Below are 11,632 nucleotides of genomic sequence, written 5' to 3' on the forward strand. Positions count from 1 at the left end.
TTGTTGCCAAAAAAGTTTATGTGGAGGGACCCCAAAACAGCTTGACCACACAGCTGCCATGACAGGCTTAGGGGCCCAGGCAAAGCTTCTGTGACAGGTTTACTGGCAGGCCACATCCAGATCCAGGAAAAGCTATAAGCTAACACCACTCAGGGATCCACCCAGGGATGGGGAAGTACCTGACATCCCAAACATTCCAACCATTAGATAAGGTGGCCAGAAGTCTTGGAGTCTAGCACACACCTATTTTTGTTTTACAGATACCCCTACACAATTGTCAGCCAATCAGGATCCTGAACCCTGGAAATCCCCTTGTCCCAACCTCTGCCAAGATAAAAATCCCACCTCACTTGAGCTTGGGACTCTGCTCTCACTACTTCATGGGGCAGACAGACCAAGCACCAGAGCTTGAAAATAAAGGCTCTTTGCTTTTACATGTGGTGGTCTTTTGGGGGTCCCCACGATCTGGGCATAGCAGTTTAAAGGAGAGAGAAATCCTATTCTTTGACTCGATTTTATGTAAATCAGAGGTCATTTGAATGCCATTGATAGAAACCTAACTTAAGCCACTTTAAGCAAAATGAATTACTCTGTGAATCTGTTGACTTGTGTGACTGAAAGTTTTTGGAGGGGTTCTTTAAAAACTAGCTTTTAAAAAAATCTAACCTAAGGTCTAAAACAGTGACACCAAAATTAGCTTCTGTCTTTGTGAGGCTCTCCCTAGGTATGGCTCCAATCAGGCAAGTTTTCTGGGTGTCTTGGCAAAAGGCTCCTGACTGCTCTGACTAGAATGACTCAGCCATCTCCTGAGTCTCAAAGAGAGCATTCACTCCAGCTGTTCCAGACAGTTTGGCCTGTGTTTATCCCAGAGCCAATCAATCATTGCAGCACATAGATGAAATACTTTGATTAGTTAAGAGTGGGCCTGTTACCTCTCAACTAGTGTGAGGGAAGGGATTAGCCCTAACAAAATCACAAGGACCAGGGGAAACAACAATAAACAGGATAGTAAAGGGACTGGACCTGCCTGGACTGAGTCTACCAGGTTGATCTCAATCCTCAGGGGAGTCTTTGCCCTGGAGGAGGTGGGAATGGGGGGTGGGCTGGGGGGGAGGGGGGAGAACAAGGGAATCCGTGGCTGATAGGTAGAATTAAATTATATTGTGAAATAAAAAATAAAATTCCAAATGACATGAAAACATTCTTGAAATAATTATCTTGCAAAGTAGGATCAAAATGATGAACAGAATATTATTCTAGTGTGTAAATCAGTATTTTACTCATGAATAAGCAATCTGTCCAATCAGTGCCATTACATTTAATTATCTTATTTTGTATATTTTTCTTCATTTTATAAGTTTTCTAAAATTAAAGACATATTGCTTTTATAATTGAAAACATTTACAAAAAAATGTTAGAATTCAAGAATAAAGTTGGAGTGATTGGAAAAAAAAAAAAAAGAATAAACAACAGTCCCAGCAAATTTCCACACATGTTTATAAGGTGAGAGGAAGACTTTTCCATACAAAAAAAGATGAGAAGGAATAATGCCAAGATTAAAGCAACAGATGTCCACTAAATTCTTGCTTTAATTTGTATTATGTGTGTTAGCCATTGTGTGGGCTCTTTAAAGAGTTACCTGCCCAATTTCCTGGGAAGACAGTAGTTTAGTAATTTACACTGATCTTGTTAACCCTTTTCAGTTGGCATGCTAGGAATGGTTTTCCCATCAGTTGCTTCTTAATTTTGCTATGTTTCAGTAATGTAATCTTAAATTTCACATAGACCCATGCTTTTATTCATTCTGACATGAAGTAATTTTATGAATCGGTTACTCTGATTTAACTTCCATGGTCCAGTTTCTTCATTTGTTAAAATGAGTGGTAACTTTTCTTCCTGTTCTTTACACATGTTTATGAAGATGAAATTAGGTCAATTTATTTCAAAGTATAGGCTTCAAGATAGTGCTTGAAGTGATGCTCTAAGCTCTTGCTGCCAGAGGGTGTTCAGTGGTATCCCATAGCAAACACCATGAGCAATTCATTTGTAGTTTACATTCTTTCTGCCAAATAGAGCAGAAGGAGCCCCTCCTTCCTTGTTCCAGCCAGCCAAGGCCAGCAGCAGGAAGAAAAGTTCATAGCAGTGAAGAAAACTCAGATGCTGGTCAGAGCCTGAAGAAGAGTCATAAGAAACTAAGGCAAATAGACCAGGCTGAACAAGAAAGTGGGGGGCTGGCACTCTCCTGAGTTCATGTGAAGGAGTAGCCTTCTTGTGGTTAAAAATGTAGCCCTTACAATGAACTCTGAGGAGCTGCAGGGATGGCTTGGAGGTTAAAAGTGCTTGCAACACAACCCCAGGACCTGATTTCAGATATCCCAACCATGTAATAAGTGAGGCACAGTCTCATGACTGTAACCCCAGCACTGTAGTGGGTGGAGGCAGGAAAATCAACTGGTCTTGCTGGCTGCCAGCTTAACTGAAAAAACAAGAGCTCCAGGTTCAGAGGGAAACCCTGCCTCAAAAATATGAGAGAGTCACAGGGGAGGATACTTGATGCACCACCTTTCAATATACAAGCACACCCACATGCACATACATACATAACACTCTTACACTCACATAAACACACAAACTTTTAGCATTTTCAAAGACATAGATTAAGAATATTCTAGAAACCGGTTATATAGTTTAGAAATAGAGCTTTTGTCTAAGAAATGTAAAGCTTTAATTCCCTGCACTGAAACTTAACAAAACAAAATAATTCCTGCACATGGAATTTAGATTCTAATACAAAATGTAGCATCAGATAGTCTAGTATAGATGAAGTTCAGCTGCCTTTGAGAAAAGAATTAAGATGGGATAAAATAAGAAATGATTCATTTGTTTACAATGATCAAAGAATTTATAAATTCCTCCACAAGGAAAAACTGGAAATTATTTTCACATCCCCTCCCATTTCCCTGGGAAGTTTTCACATATATTTATTTCTAAATTAATTATATATATATATATATATATATAGTATCATTAAGAGGTTAGTTTATAGTTACACTCCACAAGTCCTTTTATCATTTTTTTCCATGGGGCCACAATGGTGACTCAACAGTACCATTGTTGGAGAGGACTCAAGTTGGATTTTCAACACCTATATATAACAGCTCACAGCACCATATAACTCAAGTTCCAGAGGGATCTGGTGCCACTTCTGGGTTTGGTTCCTAGCACCCACATGGTGGTTCACAAACTTATATAACTCCAGTCCCAGGGCATATGATGCCCTCTTCTGACCTCCATGGGCAACAAGCACATATGTGGTACACATTCATACATACACATGAAATAAAATAAATACATCTAAAATAATTAAAAGGACTTATCTAATTTATTGTTAATAGATGAAAGAATCGGGGCTGTCTTAGGGTTTTGGTTGCTGTGAAGAGCCACCATGACTGTGGCAACTCTTTTAAAGAAAATATTTAATTGGGGTGGCTCACTTGTAGTTTCAAAGGTTCAGTCCATTATCATCATGGCGGGAAGCATGGAGGTGTGCAAGCAGACATGGTGCTGGTAGCTGAGAGTCCTACATCTTTCAGGCAACAGGAATCAACTGAATGGCCACACTGGGGGAAGCTTGAGCAAAAGAGACCTCAAAGCACACCCTCATAGTAACACACTTCCTCCAACAAGGCCAGAAATCATAATAGTGCCACTCCCTTCGGGAGCCATTTTCTTTGAAACCATCACATTCCACTCACTGGTCCCCAAAGGTTTATAGACATATTATAATGCAAAAAAAAAAATACATTAAGTCCAGCTTCAAAAGTCCCCATAGTCTATAACAGTCTCAAACTTGTTTTGAAGTCCAAAGTCTCTTCTGAGATACATGAACAATCTCTTAAGTGTAATTCCCCTATAAAAAAAATCAAAATAAAAAAGCAGATCACATATTTCCAACATAAAATGGCACAGGATATATATTACCATTCCAAAGAAAGAGTGAAAACTTTGTGTATGATGTCAAAACACTTTTCAAATCTCCAACTCTGTTCAGTTTTGTTGGCTGCAACACACTTCTTTCTCTAGGGCTTGTTTCACTCCCCATTAGTAGCTCTCTTTGGCAGGTATCCCACAGCTCTGGCATCTCTAACATCTTGGGTTTTCCAAAGCAATCCAGGCTTCAACTTCATAGCTTTACTCAATGGCCTCTCCAGTAGACCTCCATTCAGAAACACCCCTGACACAAGCTTGGTCTTGGTGGCTTTCTTTAGGCATGGAGGCAAATTCCATAGCCTATTTCTTCCATCCTTAATTCTAAAGTCAGACCATGTAGCCGAACCTCCTATGTTCTGCTGCTTGCTAGGACTGGAAGATGCCCCCTCATTCAGTTATGTCTTCACCAGCCTGCTGTCCTGACTTACTCTGTAGACAAGGCTGGTCCCAAACTCAGAGATATGTCAGCCTCTGCCTTCTGAGTGTTGGAATTAAAGGTGGGCAGCACTATTCTGGGCTCTTTAATTCCTTTTCACAAGTTGGAAATTTGGCTGGGTGGGAGCTTGTCCTGAAATAACCACTTCCTTTATTTCATTTCTTTTTTTTTTTTTGTTAAACAGTTTAAATTTTATTGACCTCCCAGTTTTTAAAAAAAAAAAAATTAAAGGTCACACCTCTAGGTCGATGTACTATATACAGATCGTGCAGAATGAGTATGAAGAGATACAAATGAGTCATGCCCAAAAGATTGACTAGAGTACAGAGTCATCTTCATAAATACATATAAAATCCTTATGAAGACAGAAGGGACTGCCAGGTTTTCTGAGACACTTTCCAAAGTTATTCAAGGCACAAAATATACACCACTGTGAATATACACACTCTAGGCTTTGTGCCTCTGATTTGGCTCCATGACTATTATAAAACTAAATATACTGAATGAGATTCTGTTTCTCAGGTGAAAAAGCCAGACCTATAAACATCAAGTAGATAATTACTCCAAAATATGGAGAATACAAATACAAGCACTTTATTTTAAAAAGCAAACACAAAAGATCGTGTAAATCCAAAAGTGTTAACTGCTTCCAAGCTTCCATTTTGGATCATTTAGTACCTATACAAGTTTGTTCCCAGGAGCTTATTATGCATCACTTGTCTCTACTAAGGAAAATGATTCTAAAAATTAACATGGTTTTCAGTATTTAAAATCTCACTATTTATATAAAAGTCTAGAGAGACCAATAATATCCGATAGCTTCAAAAGATAAACTAAGATAAGACTCTTAGGTGTAATCAACTTTACCAATGTTTGTCCAGGTCTGTTTAATATATACACAAGGAAAATATACTCACTATAATTTCTTATAAAATAGCAAGTAGGGAGTAGATGTAGGAGATGTAGAAGGGGAAAGAGAATTCAAAAAGTCCTTCTCTTCTGTGACTTTTACTTCAGAGTCATCAAAGAGCAACCATTTCCCCTCGTACTCCTTTAAGCTTTGCACTACATAGGAAATTTTGTTCTCAAATCCATTCATGTTAATGCCTGTTTGGTCACTGGATTCCTTGTTCCTGTCGGATTCGTGGGTCCCATTTGTATCATTAGTTTCAGAATTTCTATTTTCAGCCAACGCTGTCCCGGCAACTTTATCAGGATTAGACGCTTTGTTGTACAGTTCATAATCTGCTTTGCTCTTTTGTCCTCCAAGAAGTCCAACAGCTTCTACATTTTTTTTGTTCAAAACTTTACTTGGCTGGGCATTTCCACCAACTCTAATTGACACTTCATCACCGTAATTTTCAGCCATCCCCCTTGCTTCCTCCTCATTCAATGGCTCTGGCTTACCTAGTTCACACATCTGGTCAACCACAAAATTCCCTTTATCTAGTTCTAGACTGTTAAGGTCAGTGACTTTCACAGAAGCAGTGTAGTGCCCAGTACTAATAGTAATGCCACTGTGCATCACAACAGCAAATAATCCATAGCTGTCATTAGTCGGCTTTGTACTCCATTCTTCTAGTGACAGTTTAAGAGGTGTCAATAAAGGAGTGTTGATCTTGGAAAGTCCACCACCATAACAATCAAACTCCAAGCCACTAGCAGCAAAGCACTTCAGATGGATAGTGATAACTTCAGGCATTTTATCAAATAAGAGACTTCGCTCTGCTTCTGTATAATGATGGCAATTTTCACAAAAATATTTATCTTCCCCTACAATTCTCTCCACTGAAGCAAACTGTGAAATTGCCCATCTTAAGGTCTTCATTTCTGTTTTTGGCTCTGGAGAAATTTCAGAGCTCTCCTCAACTTTAGAAAGCTCATCTTCTTGTACCGGGACACTAATATCCTGAAAATCTTCTCTTCTTTCTGTTAAGCTTTCACATTCCAAACAGCGAGTCCTTAATACTAGCTGACCTTGAAATAATTTCTCTACGAGTTCAAAACCAACTTGTTCTGCACCTTTGTTTATGGGCTTAACTTCACTAACGTGCACAGGTTTAACACTGCTTCCTGGAGATTCGAGAATACCACCATTGGCTGTGTTCTCACTTTCGTTCTTCCCTAAGTCCTCTTCCAGGTCATACTCGTTCTCTTTAGGTTGTCCTTTGGATCGCTGGTTTGTTGTTATTTTCCCCAGACTACAGAACTTAGAAAGAATGCTGGGCTGCTTAGTTGTAGACTTTAGCCAATTGATTTTAACTTTTGATTTCTTTTGAGAGGGTCTTGCACTCTCATTTTCAGAAACACACTTGGGGATGATTTTAGAAATCTCAACTGTGTCACCTGTAGCTTTTCTTTTTGATCTAGTTTGTCTCTGGTTCTCTTCCAATGACTGGGGTTCCTTGGACAATTTAACTTTTTTCTTCAGGTTACCAGACTCACTGTCACTTTTTCTTTTCCAGTTTCCTTTTGGAAGTTTTTCTTTAAAGTCCTCCAAATTCCTCATACTGTCCATCTCCGTGTTGTTGACTCCACTCATCTCCTCTTTCTGATGAGATTTTTCTTCTACCTTAGTAGATAATTCAGCCAAGTTTTTCACTTCTTCTTTTTTTAGGAGTTGACATGTTTCTTGAATGTTTCCCAGAATACACTGTAGCACTTCCTGTGCATCATGCTGTAGATATCCTTCATACATAGGGTTGAGTTCCCTGAGTGTGTTAAGCAGTCGCCTTGGCTGTGTAGCAAGTTCATCTGTATATTTCTCTGGATTTAAGAGAAAACTAGCTTGAAGCTGTTCAACTGAAATTATTAAGGACTGTAAACTGCATATAAGCTCATAACTTGCCAAAGGATCTTCTTTGCAGCTTCCCTTATCTTTCTGATTAGAGTCATCCTTCAGAGCTTCTTTCTTCCTTGAAATAATATTAAATAAGTGCTTCACTCCAGACTTAAAACCAGGACAAAAGTATAACACCTGAAGAATACTATTCAGATAGCAAGTGTTGCCAAGATTATTCAGTCCCACAAATGGTAACAGGTTTTCTCTCTTCTCACAGTTTATTGGTGAGGATTGTGCCGCAGGAACAACTTGGTCAATCTCAGATCCTCTGTATTCAGAAGCTTTTTCTTCATTTTCTTGAGAATCGGTGAAATCTAAAGCTCTTTTAGTTTCCTTTTTCTGAAAAAACTTCAAAGAAAGTCTGTTCTTCTTCGATGGACTACCTCTTGAAAGCCCATTACTTTCACTAGGTATGACACCAGGCATTTTCTTTTAAAATTGCAAGGAGTTGACGAGAATTAACTTATAGAAGGCAGCTGTAATCACCAATTAAATCCGGTCATGGCCCTGAGCAAGTCCGCGGCGCCGCTGCCGCCGGGGAGACCAGCCGGGCAGAGGGCGGGCGCGACAGGTGAGCCCCGCCGCCGTCCCGGGAGAGGGGTCGCTGGTGGGTGCCTCCCGCGCGGGAGTGACCATTCGTCCGCCGAGCGGGAGCCGGGCCGCCGCTCGGTCCTGCCCGCCGCGGCCCCACTACATCCCCGGCGCAGCCGGGCCGCGAAGGCTACGGGCGCACGGTGGTGGCGGCGCTCCCGAGCCGCAGGGTCCCCCGCTCGGCCACCGAGCCTTTTATTTCATTTCTTACTTAATCTGTTTATCTACTTGAACATATGACTTAGTTCCATTCTACTTTTTGGTGTTCCTTTTCTCTTTAGATCTTACATTTTATAATTTACCCTGCTCAGCTGGGTTCTTTTCATTATAAATCTTCATTAGAGTTAACACTAATAACCACAAAACAGAGTCTATGTTAGGATGTTTTGAGATTTCCTCTGCCAATGTAATTAATCCAAAATTCTTCACTTCAGCCTTAGGCAGACTCTTTGGACAAGGGCCAAAAGGCATCTACTTTTCTTCACCAAAATATCACAAGAATCATCTCTAGACAATATACTAAAATTCCTCTCCTCTGAAACCTCTTAAGTGAGCCCGTGACAGTTCAAATATCTCTTACGACTTGTCTTCCATGCTCCTACTAGTGTGCCCTACTAAGCAGTGCTTAAAGCATTCTACTGCTTTCATAACCCAAAGTACCAAAGTCCAAATTCCTTCAAACAAAAACATGGTGAGGCTTATCACAGCAATAACCCAGTTCCTTGTACCAACTTCTGTCTTAGGAATTTTATTACTGTGAAAAGACACCATGACTACAGCAATTTTTATAAAGAAAACATTTAATTGGGGTGACTCAATTATAGTTTCAGTGGTTAAGTTATTATCATCAGGATGGAAAGCATGGCAGTGTGCAGTCAAACATGTTGGTAGCTGAGAGTACTACATGTTGCAGGCAACAGGAAGTTGACTGAACAGTCACATTGAGGGAAGCTTGAGCAAAAGAGACCTCAAATCCCATTCCTGTAGTGACATACTTCCTCCAGCAAAGCCACACCTCATAACAGTGCCACTCCCTTTCTTTCAGACCACCACAGGGACTAAATGGTAAACCAATAATGGGGACAATGGGTGTCTGGCCCCTCAATAGTCCCCTCCCAGGGTCCAGGAAGGATTTACAACCAGCTGATGATTTAATCTTTGATGAAAAGAAATGAATCTAGGTACACGAAACTCCATAGTCCATACACTTTATTATTCTATGTCAGTTCTCTCTCTACACAGCTTCTATTCTACTCTCATGCCTACCTCCTTTCTTGCTTGATTTGTCTCTACCTTTATTTGTTGTCCCCTCTAAGTTCTATCTTAATTCTCTCATCTTAGTTCTGCCTCATCTAGGTCTTTCTCATCTCGTTCTTACTCATATAGTACTTTCCCGTCTGGCTCTTCCTCATCTTCCATCCTGACCTCCAGTTCTCTAGTCAAAAATTTTCTCCAGCCAAAATTCTCAATATCCTCTTTTTGTTCTCCTTATACCCCAGTCCCCTGTCTCTGAGGTGTTTAGTTATAAACCCAAGCCATAGCAATCCTCTGGCAGAGTAAGGTTGCCACGCTGGAATTCTTATGGGGTCATAAAGGCAGTAAGAACTTTCCTCAGGCAGTGGCTGACAGGCTTTCTTCTACAACCCAAATGAGTGCTAATGATTGGTTAGTCAAGAAGTGGATTTATGCGCTCAATCTACATACATTCCTAGAAGTGGTTAGGTAAGAAATTAGGAGTCTATTAGTAAGGCTATAAGGAAGGAGGGTTGCACCCTAAATAACACAAGAAATAAAGATATGCTCCTAACCTCGGAGACAGGTGTAGTTTCATTTGGCCTTGGATGCTTGATAGGTATTTTAAATAAATACACTGTTAGGAGTTCTTGGAAGTACACAAGAAAATCACTGTAGGAAACAGCTAATATACATACAAAAGCTTAAATATCACCAAGACTTCTTAAGACATGGCTTGACCTTAGGAAAAGTCCTTGACTTTTCCAAGTAGCAGCTTTTGTGATAGTAGCTGAATTCCATTACATTTTCCTGCAGTTTGCAGCAAACCAAGTGAATGATTATCTTAGCCATTTTTTAAATTTTTATTTTAGTTTTAGTGGATGACACTTTATAGAAATCACACTGAAGAGGGCCAGAGAGATGGCTCAGTGGTTAAAAGCACTTCCTGCTCTTGCAATGAACCTGGATTCATTTCCCATCACCCTCATGGTGGTCATAATCACATGTAACTCCATTCCCAGGGGATCCAAGGCTCTTCAGCCTCTGTGGACTCCTGCATGCATGTGGTGCACATAAAAGGAGACATACACACACATAAATAAAAATAATACAAAAAAAATTATTTAAAAAGAAAGAAATCCACTGGAAAAAAGTATTCCAGAAAATGTATTAAGTTTAATAATTCTCAACCCTTAATATTTTGACAGGTTTTGTTTCTACTTTAAAAATGTTTTATCCACTTAGCCATTTCATGTGTGTGTGTGTGTGTGTGTGTGTGTGTGTGTGTGTGTATAGATTTATTTTTGTTTATGTGTTATGTGTGTGGGTATGGTGGTATTTTATTTGTACTGAAATGTGATTTTAATTGTATGTTAATAAATAAAGTTGCCTGGGGGTCAGAGCTATTAGCAAGCCATAGGAAAGCAGAGTGGTGACGGTGTACCCTTATAATCCCAGCACTTGTTAGGCAGAGCTAGGTAAGTCTCTGTGTGTTCAGGGATACAGCCAGCATTGGAGACACACACCTTTAAGACCTGGAGGGCTATACTTACAGGCAGTGATGAGGCAGTCATGTGTTTGGGTTTACAACCAATGAGAAGGCAGAACAGAAAGACTATATGAAGACAAACACACAGGAAGTAGCTCTCTTTCGGAGAGGTAGGACCACCACAGGAGGAAGGGTAAGGTTTTAGCTCTGAGCTCTGACCTCTTGGCTTTCTCTTTTACATTGGTTCTGTGTTTCTTATTTAATAAGATGGTTGGTTACATCTACATTTGGCGCCCAATGTGACAAGAATCCATTAAAAACTGCTTGGCTTGGCGGCAGGTCTGGTTTCCTGCAAGGGCGGTCGACTCCCTGACTGGGCGTCAGTCTGCTTGGTCTCAGGCCGGACTAACTGAGAGCTACTTGCTTAAAGCTGGTGCTACAAACAACTCAGGCCTGCCCTGCCAAACAGGGCCCCTGCCTGTAAAGCCAATGCACGTGGTCGGAGTGTAAGGAAGCCAGAGCCAGGCCTTGACTCGGGTCAAGAGGGAACATGTGGCTGGATTTAAGCTTTAGCTGGCTACGTTTCTTGCATTCTCTCTCTCTCTCCCTCTCTCTCTCTCTCTGTCAATTCACACCTCGGACACTAGGTGGCTATTTTGAAATTCCCTTGGATTTCTACTGTTCTACTCAGACTTGGTAAGTCACAACATATCAGATATTTTAAAGGAAACTATTTAAAAGAGAAAATTTTTCCACATTTTAAAAAAAATGGGTTTTATGTGTACATTGGAAGAAAACTGGGTTTTGTTTGAAATTTTAGGCAGTCTGAAAATGGAACAAATATATGAGAAGATTAATATTGATCGAATTATGCAGTTTATTACTATGCTTATCCTCATTTTACTATTTAAAAAGATAGTCAAATTAAGTGTCAGGATGACAGGTTTAGAAAAACTTGTTAAACCTGTAAAAATTCAGACAGAAGAAATTAACAGTGAAGTTGTTTCAAGTTTGGATCATAAGGTTACAGAAAGAGAGCCTGTTTTCACAC

At 40.1% G+C, this 11,632-nt stretch overlaps 1 protein-coding gene across 1 annotated transcript; it reads right to left on the minus strand.

Annotated features, from left to right (window-relative positions):
* Nucleotides 1-4,995: 4,995 nt before the first annotated feature.
* On the minus strand, nt 4,996-7,971 carry LOC114708308 (ubiquitin carboxyl-terminal hydrolase 1-like). The gene has a single exon (XM_037208903.1). The coding sequence runs from the start codon at nt 7,692-7,694 to the stop codon at nt 5,343-5,345; it is 2,352 nt and encodes a 783-aa protein (XP_037064798.1). The 5' UTR covers nt 7,695-7,971; the 3' UTR covers nt 4,996-5,342.
* Between the last annotated feature and the right edge of the window lie 3,661 nt (nt 7,972-11,632).

Source organism: Peromyscus leucopus, chromosome 10 (genome assembly GCF_004664715.2).
Source record: "Peromyscus leucopus breed LL Stock chromosome 10, UCI_PerLeu_2.1, whole genome shotgun sequence".
In the NCBI taxonomy this organism is placed as follows: Eukaryota; Metazoa; Chordata; class Mammalia; order Rodentia; family Cricetidae; genus Peromyscus; species Peromyscus leucopus.

Coding starts and splice junctions, on each gene's coding strand:
- LOC114708308 (XM_037208903.1), bottom strand. CDS start 7,694: ATGCCTGGTGTCATACCTAGTGAAAGTAATGGGCTTTCAAGAGGTAGT.